Source organism: Natator depressus, chromosome 3 (assembly GCF_965152275.1).
Source record: "Natator depressus isolate rNatDep1 chromosome 3, rNatDep2.hap1, whole genome shotgun sequence".
Classification (NCBI taxonomy): Eukaryota; Metazoa; Chordata; order Testudines; family Cheloniidae; genus Natator; species Natator depressus.
The window spans coordinates 177,326,022-177,346,242 of record NC_134236.1 but is presented as its reverse complement, the minus strand read 5'-3'; the positions used below and the strand labels follow the sequence as shown (position 1 = coordinate 177,346,242).

At 43.2% G+C, this 20,221-nt stretch overlaps 1 protein-coding gene across 1 annotated transcript in view; it reads right to left on the bottom strand.

Annotated features, from left to right (window-relative positions):
• Nucleotides 1-20,221, bottom strand: part of TTC7A (tetratricopeptide repeat domain 7A) — a 257,204-nt gene that overhangs the window by 62,852 nt on the left and 174,131 nt on the right. Inside the window, exons 16-18 of the mRNA XM_074949389.1 lie at nucleotides 16,677-16,793; nucleotides 12,612-12,709; nucleotides 4,467-4,601 (exon numbers count right to left, since the gene is read on the bottom strand). Of these exons, the coding sequence (XP_074805490.1) occupies nucleotides 4,467-4,601; nucleotides 12,612-12,709; nucleotides 16,677-16,793 (350 nt within the window). The remainder of the gene's footprint in view (nucleotides 1-4,466; nucleotides 4,602-12,611; nucleotides 12,710-16,676; nucleotides 16,794-20,221) is intronic.

The window sequence follows — 20,221 nt, the reverse complement described above, 5'->3', positions numbered from 1 at the left end:
ACCCACAGTGACTGGCAAATAGAATCGTAGAAGATTAGGGCTGGAAGAGACCTCAGGAGGTCATCTAGTCCAACCCCCTGCTCAAAGCAGGACCAACACTAACTAAATCATCCCAGCCAGGGCTTTGTCAAGCCGGGCCTTCTAAACCTCTAAGGATGGAGATTTCACCACCTCCCTAGGTAACCCATTCCAGGGCTTCAACACCATCCTAGTGAAAAAGTTTTTCCTAATATCCAACCTAGACCTCCCCCACTGCAACTTGAGACCATTTTTCCTTGTTCTGTCATCTGCCACCACTGAGAACAGCCTAGCTCCATTCTCTTTGGAACCTCCCTTCAGGCAGTTGAAGGCTGCTATCAAATCCCCCCTCATTCGTCTTTTCTGCAGACTAAGTAAGCCCAGTTCCCTCAGCCTCTCCTCATAAGTCATGTGCCCCAGCCCCCTGATCATTTTCATTGCCCCTCTGCTCGACTCTCTCCAATTTGTTTACATCCCTTCTGTAGTGGGAGCCCCAAAACTGGACAAAATAATCCAGATGTGGCCTCACCAGTGCCGAATAGACGGGAATAGTCACTTCCCTCGATCTGCTGGCAACACTCCTACTATGCAGCCCAATATGCTGTTAGCCTTCTTGGCAACAAGGGCACACTGTTGACTCATATCCAGCTTCTCATACTATTCTGATGGTATTCATAGCTAGGGTTCTTAATAGTAAAAGTACTGCATACCATTTGCAAAGCACAGCAGGGGGATTACTTATAGCTTCCTCTGGTGTGGGGATGGGGCAGTATTTTTTAAAGTTATTATTAATTTATTTTGTTTTGCAATAGTGACCTGAGGCCACTCAGATCAGAATTGGGCCCTCAATGTATTATCTGCTGTACAAATATAAAATAAAGGAAAATTTGAAACAGGGTGCATGTGCCCCTCCCCCAAGAAGGGGAAGTAATGTTTAATCAACTCTCAAAAGGGAAAGCCTGAGTGCAAACTGACTATCTTGGAAGAAGGAGTAGTCAGTTGGAACTTGTTGAAGGAGACTTTGAAAGGGGCAGCATGGACCTGGGTTCCCAAGAAGAACCCGACGCACAGCCTGGCCCCTGTTTCAGGACTGCTTTTAAACGCATGCTTAAGCCCCCTTCCTGAAGACAAATGTTCTGCTGAACTGAGGCCCTGGTGAGGAGCTGCTTCTAGGACCTGCAGCAAAAAGCATTTAGGCTTATTAATACAAATACCTTGACAGGACTGCTGACACCTTTAAGAAAAGCTATTACGTCAAGGACTAAGGCTTGTTATTAAAAACCCAGAATCAGACAAACCCCAGCTGCCTGAAGGCACGGGTATGCACTTGATTGTGTGCTGGGACCTTGAAGTGGCAATAGGCTGGGGGGAGGGATAACTCAGTGGTTTGAGCATTGACCTGCTGAACCCAGGGTTGTGGGTTCAATCCTTGGGGGGGCCATTTAGGGATCAGGACAAAAATTGGGGATTAATCCTGCTTTGAGCAGAGGATTGGACTAGATGACCTCCTGAGGTCCCGTCCAACCCTGATATTCTATGAAAACATGTACTTTCAAAGTTTCCAAGAGACTTGATCATTTATGGTAACAATTCCATTCTACTCAGGTTCCTATACCACACTTATCATATGGTAGCTGCGCACCTTCCAAAGATGCAACATGACTTGCATCTGTCAACTGTGATTCCCTTTCCTCCATTCCTTTCCCTCTTGGGGTTTGTTACCATAGATATAATCTGAGGGCTATTATGTTTGATGTCTTTACGTGCAAAGGTAAGGTTGAAAAGCTGCTTCATATACTTGGAGCGGAAGGTGGAGAGGTTTGGGTTAGTTCTTAGTTTTTGCAGGAGTTCATTCCACAGTCTTGGACTGAACCCCAAGAAAGCTGTCACCTGCACAGATGAGTTTACCCTAGTGGTAGACAGGTCCACTGTGCCTGAGGAGTTGAGGATGGTTTGCATTATGGAGCATGAGGTGGTATTTAGGATCGATTTGTCCCATAGTTGTTTGCTTTGGTTAATGAAATTGTAGTCTATTATGAAGAAAAGGACTGTTTTAGTAAGGCACATATTAATATGGGACAGATTGGGGACTGGATTTGTCCAGGAGATCCTAGTCTGCAGAGGATGTGTCCAGGAGATCCTGGTCTTCAGAGGGGCGAGGGGAATCCCAGGCTCTGGGGGCAGGTGTCCAAGGGGATATTGGGCTCTGTGTAGTGGTGCACTGTGTGAGGCAGGCACAGGGGAGACGCTGTGGGAGCCCCCAGGATTAGCTTGCTGCACTCCTGCCCCTGCACTCAGCGCCTCAGCTGCCACAGGGGGAAGAGCCCAGGGGAGCTGCAGCCCCAGTGCCGCCCAGCACAGAGCAAGAGAGCAGGTGCCTGGGAGCAGCCACCCTCCAGCGGCACTGCAGAGCAAGCTGCCAGACGGCCTGGGCACTAAGGACGCCAGAGTCTGCTGGGACGGGGCTCGGATAAGCCATGGATTTAAACGTTGCCTAAAGGTCAGCGAGAGCTGAGGTGGGGCCTCAGGGGCAGGTGCATCCCTTCCATAAGTGTAGTTTGACTGCTGTATTTGGGGAGTCGGGGGGGGGGTGAGGCAGTGTGTGCGCGCTGAAGCCAGTTCTCCTGGCTCACTGGCTCTCTCCCCCCGACCTGGAGTGATACCTGGGCTGCTGGTGCTGTGGGGGACAGCTTAACGGGGGTGAGGGGCAGCTGTGGGGTGACCTGAGTGCAGGAGCTGTGGCCACTCAGGCAATTCAGAAACACACTGACTCTCCCCATCCCATCCCCCTTCCTCTCCCCACTGTCCTCTGCCCCACCCTTCATCCCCCTTCTCCTTCTCTTCCCCCTGCCTCTTCCCCCACCCATCCCCCATCTCTTCCCCTTTCTTCTCCCCCCCTCCCCCCGCAGACCGAGCATAGCAGCTCGGCATTCCCAGAAATTGGGGGTGGGGGACAGTCGCACGTGACCCTCCCCTGTTTGGTAGGAGCAACGCCTCCCCAACTATGTCCATCCCCTCCCTGTCTCCCGACACTGCAACTCCCACCCCTGAGCCGGGCTCCGTCTGCCAGGAACAGGACTCATCTGCCACCTGCAGAGCTCGGGCTGGGAACGGCAGCCACACACAGAGCCTGCCGGCCCTGGCTGAACAGGGGCTAGCGCTGATGATGGGGCACTCCCTGCTCTCAGCCACCCCAAAGGCAGGTTTCTTTTGTTAAAAGTGGAGGGGCCATGACGCCCACTCCCAGCTTGCGGTGCCCCTGGGCCCCCAGACCCTCCAGCTGTCCTGGGTGGCACACCCTGGTGGGCAGGGACACAGGCAAGGAGCTGCTCTCAGGCACCCCAGACTCCCACCCGGAGCAGGAGGAGGGTCCAAGGCTCCCCACAGTGACCTGGTCTCCCTCTGTGGCTCTGACCCGGCTCCAACTTCTGGCCTAGCCAGGGGCGGGGCCTCAGGGGGTAGAGGAGGAGCAGGGGGTGGGGCCATTGTTCTGGCGGTCCTAAGGGTCCCCAAATTGATCAGGGCCCCTGGGCACAGGCCTGTGTGTTAATCCAAAATATTTGGCTGCAAGAAGCCTGAAACTCAACTAGTTTGACTTTTGGTCTCCATAGTGTCACTGTAGATATGTATAAATGTGTTGACAGTTATTCATTAACACTATACCCATATTTTCTGTCTGTAATGCCCAATCAACCTTAATAGTTTCCTTTTAAAGATGCCCTTATAAACAAATCTTTGATAAAGTTTCTCCCATTCATAAGAAGCAGTTTCATTTAATCAGTAAACACAAATGCTGGTCTGTTGTAAAGCCTATTAGACATTTGTTGAGCTAACTCCAATCCCTCTTTCGGCCACATACTGTCAAAAGCAAAATACTTTTAAAAATTAATTAACTGATTCTCATTCTTTATGAATGGCACCATGGGTGAAATCCTGACTCCACAGAAATCAATTGGGAGTTTTACTAGGATTTCATCCCAGGTCTCTATCTACATTTGGGGTTTAAGACGCCCAAGAATGTGATATGTAAATAACTGATGCAACTGATGTCACCATTCACACAAATAGATGCAATAGCTCTTTGTTTACACATAAGTATGTAAACGTATAAACCCAGATCACTCTCAGATTTAAGATTACATACACTACAGACTGCTTAATCCCTTCCAATAAGTATGATGCAGATGAGATGGGAGAAGATTATTGGTATGGCCAATCTACCAATGCAATGGATTTTAATTTTTAAGATGTCTACCTCCACTGTATTTGAAGTTTCTGTAGCCCTTGACACAAATATAACATCCTATAATTTAGTGGCCTCATCTTGCAATCTTTTTATTGTGCAGGATAGTGAGGGTTTACAGGATAAAACTTTAGATATGAAGGGAAGATTGGTCTGGTTTTTAAAGTTCTGCATAGGGACTAATAGCAAAAACACGGAGACGTACCAGCTTGGAGCCAGATTTGTTCCAGAGTTGTCCAGAGTTGCATGGGTCCTTGCCTCAGGGCAGTATTCTGCACAGTTACTTCAGACAGGGCCTGTTCCAGTCGTGAAGCAGCAACAGAAGAGGCGCGCTGTGAGCCTAAAAACCAAACAACGATGAATGTACAATCCACCATTTTCCCTTGGCTAATGAAAGACCGTGGTCTGATTCTTCCCTCCACTGTGCCAGCTTTATGCTAGTGTAACTCCAATGACTTCAAACTGTTGGAACAGAATGGAGATTCAGACCCTGCAGCTTTTTACTTTGTAACAGATTAATTCAATTTTCGGACCCCTGGATTACTCAAGGGCTGCAGCTAAAAACAAACAAACAGATTAGGGGCTGGTCTACACTGGCATTTTACAGCGCTGCAACTTTCTTGCTCGGGGGTGTGAAAAAACACCCCTCCAAGAGCCGCAAGTTTCAGCGCTGTAAAGTGCCAGTGTAGACAGTGCCCCAGCGCTGGCGTTGCCAGTGCAGACTAGTCCTAAGACACAGACAGTAATTTTACAAAAGTCTGCTTAGCAACCTCAAGGAAGCAACAATATTTTGCTCATCTGGAAAGGAGAATTCCCAAATCAAATCTATTGTAAAATACTCGCTGATAATCAGATTTATTTACAAAGACACTGTCAAACTACAAATTATGGACTATTAATAAGAAATCTCGGTAAAATATTAAAAACTTGGTTAGAACAATTCACCTAGCATGTAAATTTCCAGTAACATCAATATCATTCCACTGGTTTAGACACCTGCTTGATTTTTCTTTTAACCTTGGGCAGTGGAAAAATCTCAGAGCTTTGACTACATTAACCTTTAATATGTCCTATACTATTACGTAAGCATAATACATTTAGAATTTCCATCTCTGCAAACAGAATACTATATCAAACACTGTTCCTTAAAGAAGTGCATGGACAGAGTGCCCATAGGTTTCCAGAGCCGGGCATGAGCAGGATCATGTGCCCATGCATATTACGGAGTACCAGGATGCCTATCACCTAAGAAAAGGTTACAAAATGGGAGGAAAAATAAACCTGATCCAAAATCAGAGTTTGGTTTTAAGCTTCTAAAATAATGTCAAGAAAGTAGGTAAATGTGATTAAGGCTGAGAATACTTCCCCAAAGGGCTGCTCTGACCGAAGCTGTTGCCCAGACAACATTATTTCTGAACACACTGTTCAGTATTGACCTTGCAGACCCAATGATTCTAGGGTTATACCCTGTCTTGGCTTGCTGGAGCCACATGGTTGGGGCAGTGCAGGCTTTGTTACCTAGAGACATTCCACCAGGATGGTTCGGGGCAATGGAGGAGACAGATGGTTACAAAACCTGTGGTAGGCATAAGCTGCTGGCTTTTTAAAAGGAACTGCTTGCATTCCCAGCAGAAGTGTGCTGTACACATGTTGCCAAGCCACACTCCCTTGCCAGCAGACCACGATCCACTGGGGCTGCAGAGTGCCAGCAGGCACAGCAGCCTGATCCCCCGTCTAGTGCTCTCATGAGCACGGAGTTGGAATCCTGCCCTACTCGGTGGATGTTGCTGGGTGGAAGGCGAGTAAGATGCTCCCTATGCCCATTTGCCTTCTAAGACACCTATGCAGCACAGGGCACGATTTGGCCCATAGCTTTTATATAACTCACAGCCTGTGAGACATAAATGTCCGAGGATAATCCAAAACACACAACTGGAAGACTAGAACTGCTATGGGACATATTTGTTCCATTATCTCACTGCTGAGTGTCATTCATTTTAAGCAGCAAAACTTAAAAACAGTCCTGTAATGCTTTTGGTGCATGCACCCTCTACAACTCACTTTAAAAATGTAAAAAGAAAAGGAGGACTTGTGGCACATTAGAGACTAACACATTTATTTGAGCATAAGCTTTCGTGAGCTACAGCTCACATGCATCCGATGAAGTGAGCTGTAGCTCACGAGAGCTTAAGCTCACGAGAGCTTATGCTCAAATAAATTTGTTAGTCTCTAAGGTGCCACAAGTCCTCCTTTTCTTTTTGTGAATACAGACTAACATGGCTGCTACTCTGAAACCTTTAAAAATGTAAATGTTCTCTTCCTAAATGCATTCTTTAAGTTCCTACATATTTTCAAAGACATTCCTGGTCTAATGTTCCAAAGAGATGACAATGTGGTAACGTAATAATTATGGCTTCAAATTATTTTGGGGTTTTTGATTCTGCAATCAATCTATCCTGATTCTTAAATTAGTGACCATCGTCACAGTATCTGAGTGCTTTAAAAACAGTATGCATTTATATATTTCTCTCCCAAGACTGTCTTTTTCGAAGCATGTTACTTAAAAAGCCGATTCCATGATTTATGGACCTGTTCTGATTACATGGACAGGGCAGACATGAGTCTGTTTCATTCACATCCCCAGAGCCTAGGGAAATCCTGATCTCCTTCTGAGACAGATCTGGGAGACTCCACCACTTCAGTGCAACTTTGGTATTCTGTTGAGGTTCAGGCTGTGCCATACAGGTGAACGCCCACTTATAAGCTAGTAAAGTATCCATCTATCTCAAAGCAGACTTTCTAGGCACATTGTTTCTCAGTTGTACTTCAAAAATATAGTTCTGTCTCTATCCCTACAATGTATTAGTTGAGTAGTTTCAAATAAAAGTAAAGCATGTGATTTGAGTTTGATCCTGCCAGCCACCGAGTTCCTCAACTTGCAAGGTAGTCAAAGGGAGTTGAGATGCTCAGCATCTTGCAGCACAAGGCTGTTAGTGTCTATTAAGCTGAGTGGCTTTTACATTTTCTTAATTTATAGTTGTTCCCTCTTCCATGCACACTTAACAACATAAGTGGATCATGGTGGATGCTATGATAATACAAGTAATAAACAACATTAATAAGTAGAGATCACAAAATCATTTCCTCTGCAAGTGTAGGATATAGTCTCCTGCCAGAAGAAATATCCACATATTAAGCTCATGTATCCTTGATCTTAGATAGAAGGCAAGAGAAGTGCAAAACTGTCTCTTTCAATAGAAGCGTAAATCTTACGTAAACTCAAACAAAAAAAGCACTGAAATCCCACACCTCAGAATTTTAACTTCATGCTCCAGAACATGAAGATGTTGGAGTAATGCATTATTACATCAATTAATTATTTACTGCAGTATCTTTTTTTAACAGCTTCACTAGACAGAACATAAAGTCTACATCTTGCAGTAAGCTCTCCTCACATTTGGAGAAAGAATCATAAAAATAAGAAAATTGTTTTTACTCATTGCATAAGTCATAAAAATGTATCTAGAGAAGTTATAAAGCATTGTTCTAAGATCATCGTGGGACCAAGAATCAAGTTTAATATCTGTCTGTGAAAAATCAGTCAGTGGGGGAAAATCAAAATGGTACCACAAGACAGAAAAAGAATGGAACAGCAAGGCACCTGATTGGGCTCAGTGAATTTAGTTAGGAGCACTGCTCCAGTCAGAAGGAGCTGAAGAAAACAAGGAGGAGCTAATGTTCCTGGCAGCAAAACTAAGGCCATGTCTACATTAGGAAGCTTACAGCGGCACAGCTGTACCAATGCAACTGTGCTGTGGTAAGATCTCCCGTGTAGCCGCTCTGTGTTGATGGGAGAGAGCTCTCCTGTCGACATAATTAAACCACCCCCAATGAGCAGCGGTAGTATCTCCTGCCGACATAGCGCTGTCCACACTGGCGCTTCTACCAGTATAACTTACGTCACTCTGGGCTGTGTTTTTTCACACCCCTGAGTGACATAGTTATACTGACAATAGTGCTAGTGTAGATACAGCCTAAAATTCTAGCACAGAATAATCTCATTGTGGTATAACTGAGAGGATGGTGTCAAACAATCTGAATAATCCTCCCTGCAGTGAAGATTCCAGAGAGCGAAATGACTGAACATTACCATTCCACTGCAGTGTATTCCCAGGGGATTTCTGCAAGGAAACTAGAGCCTGCTCCAGATTGATCCAAAATCAAGGCAATCAGCACCAGTTACAGCTGAGGGTGCTGACTGCCTTCCACCTATGACTAAAGGGACCCAACCTAGGGCACTGAGCCCAGCAGCCTCTCTCCCCCTTCTTCACATGGGGAACAAAAAGAAGCAGACTTTGGAAAGCCCAGATCTCTGGAACTCTTTCTCCAAATCAGCCAGGGTTCATGGAGTAAATCAGGTCTTTGCAGCATCACCCACCCTCCACATTGGGAGCAACAGTAGCTGCCACACGCCATGAACTTTGAAACTTGGACTTTGGAGAGGAAGGGGAAAGGGCCTCCTGCCTATAGATGGACTGTACACAGCACAGGTCTTGTGAGTGTGAAAGAAAACGCTGAAATCATCTCTGGAGATTGGCATGGCTCAAGGGTGTGCCAGTGATGCCCCTTTCCCCTGATAATGTGGCAGCCACAAAAGTGATTTCTGGAAGGAAAAAAGAGCATGGATTTAGAAAGATCCCAAATCAGAGCTCCTTCCACAAGGCAGTGAACATCAGTTACAGTGGAGGGTGCAGGGGTTAATTCGACCTAGTTTTCTCAGGTTAGACACCAAAAATCGAGGCATACAACATTTAAAAAATTCAGTTTAAGTGACTTGCCCGAAGTCATGTACTGAGGCAATAGCTGAGATGGGACTAGAACCCAAGTCTCATGAGTCCCTGACCCTATCCATTGGGCTATAATGCCTCATTGCAAAAAGCCTGTTCTTTAAAACAGAGCCATGGAGACTGCATCCTTAACTCCCTTGTAAGTCAACTGAAGTAGCACACTCTTACAATAGTGTTGAATTTGACTTGTTCTCTTCAATAATCCAAATTCATACTGCAGGACCCTGCCTCATGCAGACAACGGAAAAGGGGATTTAAACAATGTATGAAGACTCATCATAGCAGAAGGTAATACAAGGAAATGGAATAAACAGATTAAAAGTTACATGAATAGATGTGCACAGAATTGATAAGATTACAGTGTTATAAATAGAAAAGGAGTACTTGTGGCACCTTAGAGACTAACAAATTTATTTGAGCATAAGCTTTCGTGAGCTACAGCTTACTTCCTCGGATGCAGTCGATGAAGTGAGCTGTAGCTCACGAAAGCTTATGCTCAAATAAATTTGTTAGTCTCTAAGGTGCCACAAGCACTCCTTTTCTTTTTGCGGATACAGACTAACATGGCTGCTACTCTGAAACCAGTGTTATAAACATATACACGAAGGGCTCAATGCTGCGAATGCACATGGGAGCAGCCCCAATGAATTCAATGAGCAAAGTTCACATACATAAATGCTTGTAAGGTCAGATCCTAAGCTTGTCATGCATTTTATCCATCTGAAGAGGATATATCTTAATCCTACACAATTTACTAAGAGGTGTATATTTAACACTGAAAGACATGGCACAAAATAAGATATCTGCACGTGATATCCTTCTCTCCAAGGGTAAGTCTACACTGCAGCTGAGAGTGTAATTTCCATTGCAGATAGACATACCCACGCTAGTTCAATTAGAACTAGTGCACTAAAAATAGCAGCATAGCCATGGCTATCCAGACGGCGTCACAGGTTAGCCACCCTGGGTACCATCTGCTGGACCCCCCAACCACACTGAAGTGAATCGGAGTTGGGACCACTGAGCATGCACCAGCATCAAGCCTTGTAGTGAACACAAATTAACTGTTTCCTGGCCACTGTTTTTCTTTTTTTGTAATCAAGTGAGTGCTCTTGAGATAAACCCAATGATATACTTATAAGGGCAAGGATGGGAGAAGCCAGGAAAGTTCTCGCCTTTAAACTATCTGTTCCAAATGTTAACTATTTCCTGAGCTCCAGGGAATACAGCCATTCCTTCTCCTCTATAAATTTTCGAAAAGTTTGCATCAAGTCAATGGCACTGTCGCTCTTTACAGAGCATGGTGTATGTGCCGAAGAGCTCTTTGATGGCTGCTGAGTCTGATGCGCAAGTGACAGTCCCATCCACAAGTAGGGCACACCCATGCATTAGCAATGCTCTGAATCCAAGCAGTAGATTCTTTCCTCCTCTGACGCCAGTCATCACAAAGCTTGATCCAGTCTGCCTTGCAACACCTCACTCCATCTACAAGCTGGCTCCGCCAACCAGAGCAGCACTCTGCACTCCTTTCCCAATCATCCACAGAGATTCCAAAGGATATGAAGTCATCTTTGCAAGCATCCTGAAATCTGCGCAGTGGTCTGCCTCTCTTTCTAGACCCTTTGCGAGCTTCAGAGTACAGCACATTCTTCGGGATCCTGGCATTTGCTTGACATGTCCAGGCCACCTGAGTCTTTTCTTACTAATCAACATTTCCATGAATGACATATGAGCACGATTTAACACTTCCACATTTGTCACCTTGTCTTGTCATCTTATTCAAAGAATTTTATGCAAGCATCTGATATGAAAGCTGTTTAGTCTTTTGGTATGTTTGGTGTAAGTCATCCATTTTCTGAGCCATACAGAAGAGTGGATAAAACATGTTTCATAAATAGAGATTTTCCTTTGAGTTGACAATTTGTTATTATTCCAGGCTCTATCTTGCAAAAGACCAACGTTCCTGGCTGCTTTGCCAATCCTACTAATGAGCTAAGCATCAAGATCTACACTGCCAGTAACAGTAGAGCCAAGGTAGCAAAACTGGTCAACAACATCTGGATGAATACAATCTAAGGTGATATCCGGAACTGGTTCTGAAGAGCCTTCGTTCATGAGAACAGTCTTCTTCAAGCTTATTGCTAGCCAATTTTTTTTTCATGAATCAGAGAATTTGGTAATAAGATGTTGTAGGACATCAACACTGTGAGCCACAGGGGCTGCATCATCTATAAACAACAGGTCCCTTATGATGATCTCTTTCACCATCGTCCTAGCTCTGATCCTTGACATTTTAAACAAACCTACATCATCTGTGACACCTCTCGAACATCACAGAACACATACCGAAGCAGGAATGAGAAGTAAATATTAAATAAGGTAGGAGCCAGTATCCAACCCAGCTTCACTCCATTGTTGACGTTAAACGAGTCAGACTCTTGATTTTCATCTATTACAGTTGCCTTCATGCTATCATGTAAGGATTTCACAAGGTTTAGCAATATAGGTGTACAACCAAGCTTCTTCAGAACTATGTAAAGCCCTGACCGATTAACCATGTCAAAGGCTTTTTGTTAAATCTATAAAAGCCACGTACAGTGGAATATACTTCTCTCTGCATAAGTTTGCATAATCATGTGCTAAAAACATTACAACATGCTATTTGCATTGGGTAGTGGATTCAAGACCATCACATAACTTCCTCCTCAGTGGGCTCAGTGTCTGGTGTCTGAGGGAGTAGTTGTGAAGTTTGTTAGAATCACCAGTTCTCGTATACTCTCATATGGCCACCTGCACAAATTGACACAACTCTCCTAGCACAATCCTCCGAGACACAAATTAACACAACCACCCACCCAACACTACAACCAGCATTCACAATAACTCCAAATATATATAGCCCCTCATGGCAGCACACGCCCATCATTTGCCACCCTCATAAATCAATACAAATCTCCCAGCACAGCCCCTCTGCCCCCATTCAGACAATAACCTCAAACATCACTCTGGAGCCTAGATTGTCTGTTAAGTTTGTGATGGAAACAGCTACAAGCATGGCTGAGAACTCTTTTTGTCCAGAATATCACCAGGTTGAATCATCACTGAGATATGTTGTCTGTTACCATCCAGTTTTTAAGTTCTCAGCCATTTTTTTAAAACACACAACTTTATAAATTATACCCATACGACAGCACGGACTTTCACCTACTAGTACTAACAGGAAGCTCAAATCTAGCACTCTTCATTTATAGATCTCAATGTACTTTACCAAAAGAGGTAAGTAACATTATGTCCATTTTATAGGTGTGGAAACTGAAGCAGAGATAAGTGAAATGACTTGCCCTGGGTGACACACCAGGGCAGTTACAGAATCAAGAATAGAATTCAAAATGCTTGACTCCCAGCCCCATGCCCAGAACACTAGAAAACACCACTTTCTCTCCCTTATGAAAATGTGCATTTGGTTTTGGAAAGGACAAGGTTTTTTAAATTATTTTCCTCACCAGAGTCAGTATCGTGAGCATCAGGGAGAGAAAGATGCATCCCATTGTGCTTTTTGATCATTGGCACTTCAGTCACACTGCTTTCTTTCTCAGAGCCACTGTAAGGAAACAAGATGGTGTTAGGTGGCCACTGACAGAATTAGGTCTTCAAAACATGCAGTAATCCAATCGAACGGCCGTTAGATTTGATAGCTGTACTATTCAGTAAAGGGCAGGGGCTGTTGAAATGTACTGTGGAAAGAGTTCTGCTGATTTTTCTCAAAAAGATCTGAAAATTGGTCATGCTGAAACATCATTTTAGACTAAAGGAAGTGGAGTGGAAAATAACACTCAAGGATACTTACAGAAGGAAGCCGTCTTGCTCAGGCAAGGGATGGACAAGATGCTCTAACAGGGCTTTGCCATCTCTAATTTATTTGATTAGCTTTGGGTTCTGTGCAGAAAGCCAGCACCCTTGGTCTCTGAGGGTCTCTGTAGTTCACGGGAACATTGTTACTGGGTAGAATCTGGGCCAGAGGATTCTCTGCTGCACAGACCCTCCAGCCCATCACAAGGTCGCACAAGGGGCATGGACCACTGCTTCTCTGCATCGATTCAGAGCTGGTGCTAGCATGAGGATTTGGTTCATAGTAAACGCTGTTCCACTCCTCTTGCACCAATTATCTCATACCATATACCTGCTAACTGATCATTTCAAAGGAATTAGCACCTTTCCCTCTCCCTCTGTTCTGCCTGAAGAGGAGGAGGAGGAGAAAGGCTACTACTTAATAAATTATTACATTACAAGGAGTTCGAGTTCCCCAATTTATGAAACATATATTTGCTTCCAGCTATGGCCTTATCCAGAGGCATCTGCAACAGCAGCAGTGAAGGGGGGGCCTTATCCCAGAGGAAAAAAGATGGAATATTTTGCCAGGTAGATCCTCTCCTATATTATGTCACAGCAGAACTCCATTTATGGTTATTTTTTGTGGGTGTTTTTTGGGGTGGAGGTGGGTAAGAACCAAAACACATTTCATGATTAGAGCACTTCTAAAGCCATCCTAAAACTATACTGCTATAAACTTATCTCAAAACTATTTACAAGACAAACATTCAAGATACTAGGGAAGTTGCGCTTGCAAAGCAAGAGCTAGGAGCGTTCCGGCTAACTGTTACAGGTGGTAAGAAGGAACTGAAGTGGCGGCGGGTCGGCAGGGCCCTATATTCAGTGCCATGAAGGCACGACCCCAGGGGGAGCCTGGTCCGACCCGACGGGTACTGCTAGGGACAAAACCTTCCGGCTGCCGTGCACACAGCGTGCACATACCTAATTGGAATTGACATGAGCAATCACTCGAAGAAGAACAGAGGGATCATGATATCTGCTCTCAGCACTCACCAAAGGGCAAAGTACTAAAAGGAAAGGTGGCTGCTTCTTGCCACTCTTTTCAGACACACATCAGACTACACTGCTCACTATCCAGGTAATACATATCTCAGGAAAATTACTAAAGTTATCATGGAAGCATAAGTGATCTGGAGGTCTTATCTTTGAGTTTAATCAATCCTTGGGCATGGACTGCATTCTGAGATTTTGGTTCATCTGATATTTCATGCCTGTGTTCTGCGTTTATCTTTGACTCTCCCGTCACCACAGATCAGCTTTATAATAGTGAAATATAACAAAGGACTGTCTTTGCCTGCTATATATTTGTGGCCTGAAGGCCTTTTATTATTAATATTATTATTATTATTAGTGGTGCTCACAGTAGTAGAACTAAGTAGTTTTTTCTGAGGCTTTGAGATCCCACTTGAGATTCCTCACCTGGGCCCTGAACCCCCAAGGGACTCCATGCTATCATTTGGACCCTCTCACACAGAGCTCATTTCAGAACTGGGCCATGGTATCCCACAGGCTGAGTTTTACTTTGATATATCATCTGAAATTGCTGTTATTAATTTTAAGTGTTAAAACAACCGAAAGAAAGATCTAATTCTTCTTGCATCTTTGTCTTATCTATATAGGTATCTACAGAGCATCTGCAGCGATCTTCTTTGCTTGTGCTACTGACTGACGCCTAAAAGCAACGTCATGCTTATGGTGCAGTACACGTGGAGGAGTACTACATTAAAAACACTACTGACGTGAGGTAGAATATTGTATATAGGTAGAAGTCACTATTAAGAAGTCAATGTTTGACAGCAGTTACCATGCAGTTATACCTGAGATATTACATTATTTCCCTATACATAGAAGAGATAATAAAATGTGCAGATGACAAAGATCAGCAGGGTGATAAATAATGACGAGCAAGGGGCAGTCATACAGAGTGATCTGGATTGCTTGGTATACTTGGCCCATTAAAACAGAATGCATTTTAATACAGCAAAATGCAAGATCCTAAATCTAGGAACAAAGAAAACAGTCCATATTTACAGAATGGAGGGCTGTATCCTGGAAAGCAGTGACTCTGAAAAGGATCTAGGGGTCATAGTGGACAACCAACTCAGCATGAACTTCCAGTGTGATACTCTCACGAAAAGGGCTAATATGACCCTTACGTGTATTAAACAGGGTAACAGTGAGGAAGAGTAGACAGGTGATTTTACTTCTGTATAAGGCATTAGTGAAACTGACACTGGAATACTGTGTACAGTTCCGGTGTCCACATTTTCAAAAGGATGTTGAAAAATTGGTGAGTGTGCAGAGACAAACCACAAAAATAATTTGAGAACTAGAAAAAATGCCTTACAATGCCTTACAGTGAGAGATTTTAAAAAGCTCAATCTGTTTAGTTTATCAAAAAGAAGATCAAGAGGTGATTTGATTATGGTATATAGGTACCTTCATGGGGAAACAATACTTGGTACTAAAGGGCTCTTTCATTTAGCAGAGAAAGGCATACCCAAGAACCCATAGCTGCAAGTTAAAGCCAGACAAATCCAAATTAGAAATAAGGCACTTGTAAAAAAAAAAAACCAGTGAGTGTAATTAACCATTGGAGAAAACTACCAACGGAAGCAGTGGATTCTTCATCTCTTGACGTCTTCAAATCAAGACTGGATGCCTAGTAATGTAGCCAGGCATTTTCAAAGGATTAGTGCCCAGATTCCTTAGAAACCTTTGAAAATCCTACCTGTAATACTTTTAAAGCTCTCAGTCAACCCTGTTGCAGTTGGCCTAACACAAGTGCATACTGGAAACTGTGTGAAATATTTGTGAAAAAAACACCAAGTCCCACTTCAATGGGACCATTTGCGTGAGTAAAGATTATTTACTAAGGAACAGACCCATACAGGTTGAGGCCTGTGGAGAATAATGATCCCAAAAGGTCAGAGCCCATTCTTCTACTCACTTTCTAATGACCGCTTTTTTGGGTCTATTTTAATTGCTGGTGAGTTAACTCTGTAGGCAGTTTCTCATAACCCCTCAAGGAAGATACAAGTGGAAGCAGGTATGTTTATGTATGTACAGTTTTTTTTTATAAAGTGTATGTAAATACATACACAAACTGCTGAGGCCTGCAGATTCTTAGCAATTTACCCCTCTCCCACCGCAACATTGCTGAAGGTTACAGTCTTATCCAGGGGTGGGATAATATGTGCTAAGTACCACCAATGACACATGATACAGAGTGCAAGGTTTGTGCAATAAGAGAGAATCAACTTAGGAACTTGCACGCTCAAGATTTTTCCTTTTTCTTGGGGAAAAAATGTTGGACCCTATCCTCTGCCGGTACCAAACAACATAAGCTCCATTGACTTGAATGGGAGCTGCTGGGCGCTCGGCGTTTTAGAAACAGTCAGGCCATGCAAGTGTGGATTTAGATGCCTAATTTTGAAAATCTTGGCCAAAAAGTGATCCTTTAACCTCAAATCCTTATTTTTATAAAGGTTGGAATTATATATAAAAATAACTTTTAAGGTCTTGGCTTTACTATGCATTTTTTAAAATTTGTATTATTTGTTGCCTTTCTGCAGAGCAGAATATCGTGAAAATTAAATCACAAGCTAATCATATCTCCATTTCAAAGCTCAAATTTGTCAGACTGCACATAAAAAAAAACAAAACAAAAAACTTACCTCTGCTGTGAGAAGTTATAAACCATCTGCCACATACGCAACATGTGTCTACAGGTCACCAGAGCTTCTTCAGGTCCTTTATGCACCCGTTCTAGCTTTACTTTGGTGAAGAGTAAGCTACAAGACAAAAAAAAAAAGAAAAAGAAAAATCACTAGACTTTGCCAGGGTCTCATGCACAGAGTACACAGATCCATCAGCATTCCGGCTGGCTCCCAACAGATAGCATTTTCACTTGCTTTGTACATCTGGCTTGGGAGTGGAGTGGGGAAAATAGCCTCACTAGAATATGAGATACTTCTCTTTAGTTCAGGAAATCAGAGCGTTGACAATACTCCCTGACCAGAGTCACATTGGTGGGACAGATCTAGCAAGGCAGTATTAGAAACAATGCATTTCAAAGCTAACCAGTATTTAAAAACACCATGTATCTTGTTTTATTTTATACAGCAAAAAAACAAACAAAAAAACAAAAAACTCATAAGAATTGCCATAATACACAGGTTGCCAAGACCAGTGATCCTTCTAGTCTGGTATTCTTCCTATGGCATTGGCTTATACCATACATTTCAGAGAAAGGTGAGTAATAAACAAAACCATCCCTTGTTTACACCTGACCAATTATGTAATCTTATCTGCAGAAGGGAAACATTTCTTCCTGACCCTAGCTGGTGATCATCTTATGCCCTGAGGCAAGAAGGTTGATAGCCCTTGTAAATTTTTGTCCTAGCTAATACAACTGCACATGCTATTCTTATTCCTAGAGAAATTGTATTTTCACTAAGTGCGGACATGCAGCAGAATTAGGGCACGGAGAGGTTATAAGGAGTCATTATTGACCCAACCTATCAGTTGCTGCTAGAATGCCACTTAACTTGCTTTGTTTTTTTAATTGGTGAGATATGAAGTTTCTTATTTACTAATTTAAATTTAGCCCTTTCCTTTATATGTTACTGTAAAATCAAGGAAAAATACTGAATTTCTAATTAATTCAGTACCATAGCAGATTAATCTAAAATAGATATACATTAAAATACAGCAGTAATAAAATAGGTCCCTGGTCCTCCAGTCAGAACTGTGAGGATGGACCCGATGCCCATGTAGAACCTCACTTACTTTACAGAGACAAGTTGTCTCAAAAGCAGACAAAACCCAAACCATGGTAGTTTTATAGATCAAAACCAACACCATCAACTGCACTTGGAAATTAACCAACACAGACTATGGAGCACAGATCTACAGTAATATGCAGAGTGGGCAGTCATATTCTGCACTAATCAAAGTTTCCATGTGGCCTTCAGATGTAATCCCAAATAGAGCACATTTCAGTCTGGAGGTGACATGGATCACTATGGAGAAGTCCACAGCTAAAAGAAACTGTAGCAATTTTATACCCAAACACAGAAGAAGAATGCACTCCTCTGAAGATACCAAAGCAGTCAGGATCCAACAAGATTCCCATGTTACAAATTTAAGTGAGAAAAGGCAGACAGGAACAAATAGTCTCTTGGATATTTCCTCTGATTGCTTCACTCACCCACCATTATTTCTGTCTCATCTTAGCTTGACAAATGCTAGTAACAACATAAGTGCTGAGACATGCTGAACCTCCCATTAAAATCTGGTGTTCCCACTGAAACATGGATGCTTATTAACTTTTAGGATTTGATCCATGGATAATAAGAACACCACAAATGCTACAAGGTGTGCACTTAAAAATTAAATTTGGAGATGGCACAAAAATTGGGAGTGATAAATAATAATGGAAACAGGCTGATGCCTTGGTAAGATGGGTTCATTTGAACAACATGTGTTTTAATACAGCCAAATATAAGGTCATACATCTAGGAGCAAAGAACATAGGTTACGCTTGTAGGATGAAGGACTGTATTCTGGAACACACTGACAATGAAAAGGACTTAGGGGGTCATGAGAGATAACTAAATGAGTGTGAGCTTCCAGTGCAAAGCTGTTGCTATGAAAGCAAACACAAGCCTCAGATATAAAAGTAGGGGAATATCGAACAGGAGTAGGGAGGTAGTATTATCTCTGTCTATGGCATCAGTGAGACCATTACTGGAATACATTTTAAAAAATACTGGAAAATTAAAAAAAGAGTTCAGAAAAGAGCTAGGAAAATTATCTGAGGTCTGGAAAACATTCCTTATAGTAAGAGACTAAAGAACCTCAATCTATTTAGTTTATCCAAAAGAAGGTTAAGTAGTAACTTGATCACAGCCTACAAGTACCTACATGGGAAAGAGATTACTTATCATAGAATATCACGGTTGGAAGGGACCTCAGGAGGTCATCTAGTCCAACCCCCTGCTCAAAGCAGGACCAAACCTCAATTTTTGCCCCAGACCCCTAAATGGCCCCCTCAGGAATTGAACTCACAACCTTGGGTTTAGCAGGCCAATGCTCAAACCACTGAGCTATCCCTCCCTGCTTATACTAGCAGGTTTCAGAGTAGCAGCTGTGTTAGTCTGTATTCGCAAAAAGAAAAGAAGTACTTGTGGCACCTTAGAGATTAACAAATTTATTTGAGCATAAGCTTTTGAGAGCTACAGCTCACTTCATCGGATGCATTCAGTGGAAAATACAGTGGGGAGATTTATATACGTAGAGAACATGAAAAATGGGTGTTACCATACACACTGTAACCAGAGTGATTACTTAAGGTGAGCTATTAGCAGCAGGAGAGCGATGCGGGGGATGGGACGGGGACCTTTTGTAGTGATAATCAAGGTGGGCCATCTCCAGCAGTTGACAAGAACGTCTGAGGAACACTGGGGTTAGGGGGGGATAAACATGGGGAAATAGTTTTACTTTGTGTAATGACCCATCCACTCCCAGTCTCTATTCAAGCCTACATGCCTCCCAACCTGAAGCAAATACTCACCAGCAACCACACACCACACAACAGAACCACTAACGCAGCAACCTATCCTTGCAACAAAGCCTGTTGCCATCTGTGTCCACATATCTATTCAGGGGACACCATCATAGGGCCTAACAACATCAGCCACAATATCTGAGGCTCGTTCACCTGCACATCTACCAATGTGATATATGCCATCATGTGCCAGCAATGCCCCTCTGCCATGCACATTGGTCAAACCGGACAGTCTCTATGTAAAAGAATAAATGGACACAAATCAGACGTCAAGAATTATAACATTCAAAAACCAGTTGGAGAACACTTCAATCTCTCTGGTCGATTACAGACCTAAAAGTGGCAATACTTCAACAAAAAAACTTCAAAAACAGACTCCAACGAGAGACTGCTGAATTGGAATTAATTTGCAAACTGGATACAATTAACTTAGGCTTGAATAGAGACTGGGAGTGGATGGGTCATTACACAAAGTAAAACTATTTCCCCATGTTTATCCCCTCCCCCACCCCCCACTGTTCCTCAGACGTTCTTGTCAACTGCTGAAAATGGCCCACCTTGATTATCACTACAAAAGGTCCCTCCCCACCCCCCACTCTCCTGCTGGTAACAGCTCACCTTAACTGATCACTCTGCTTACAGTGCGCATGG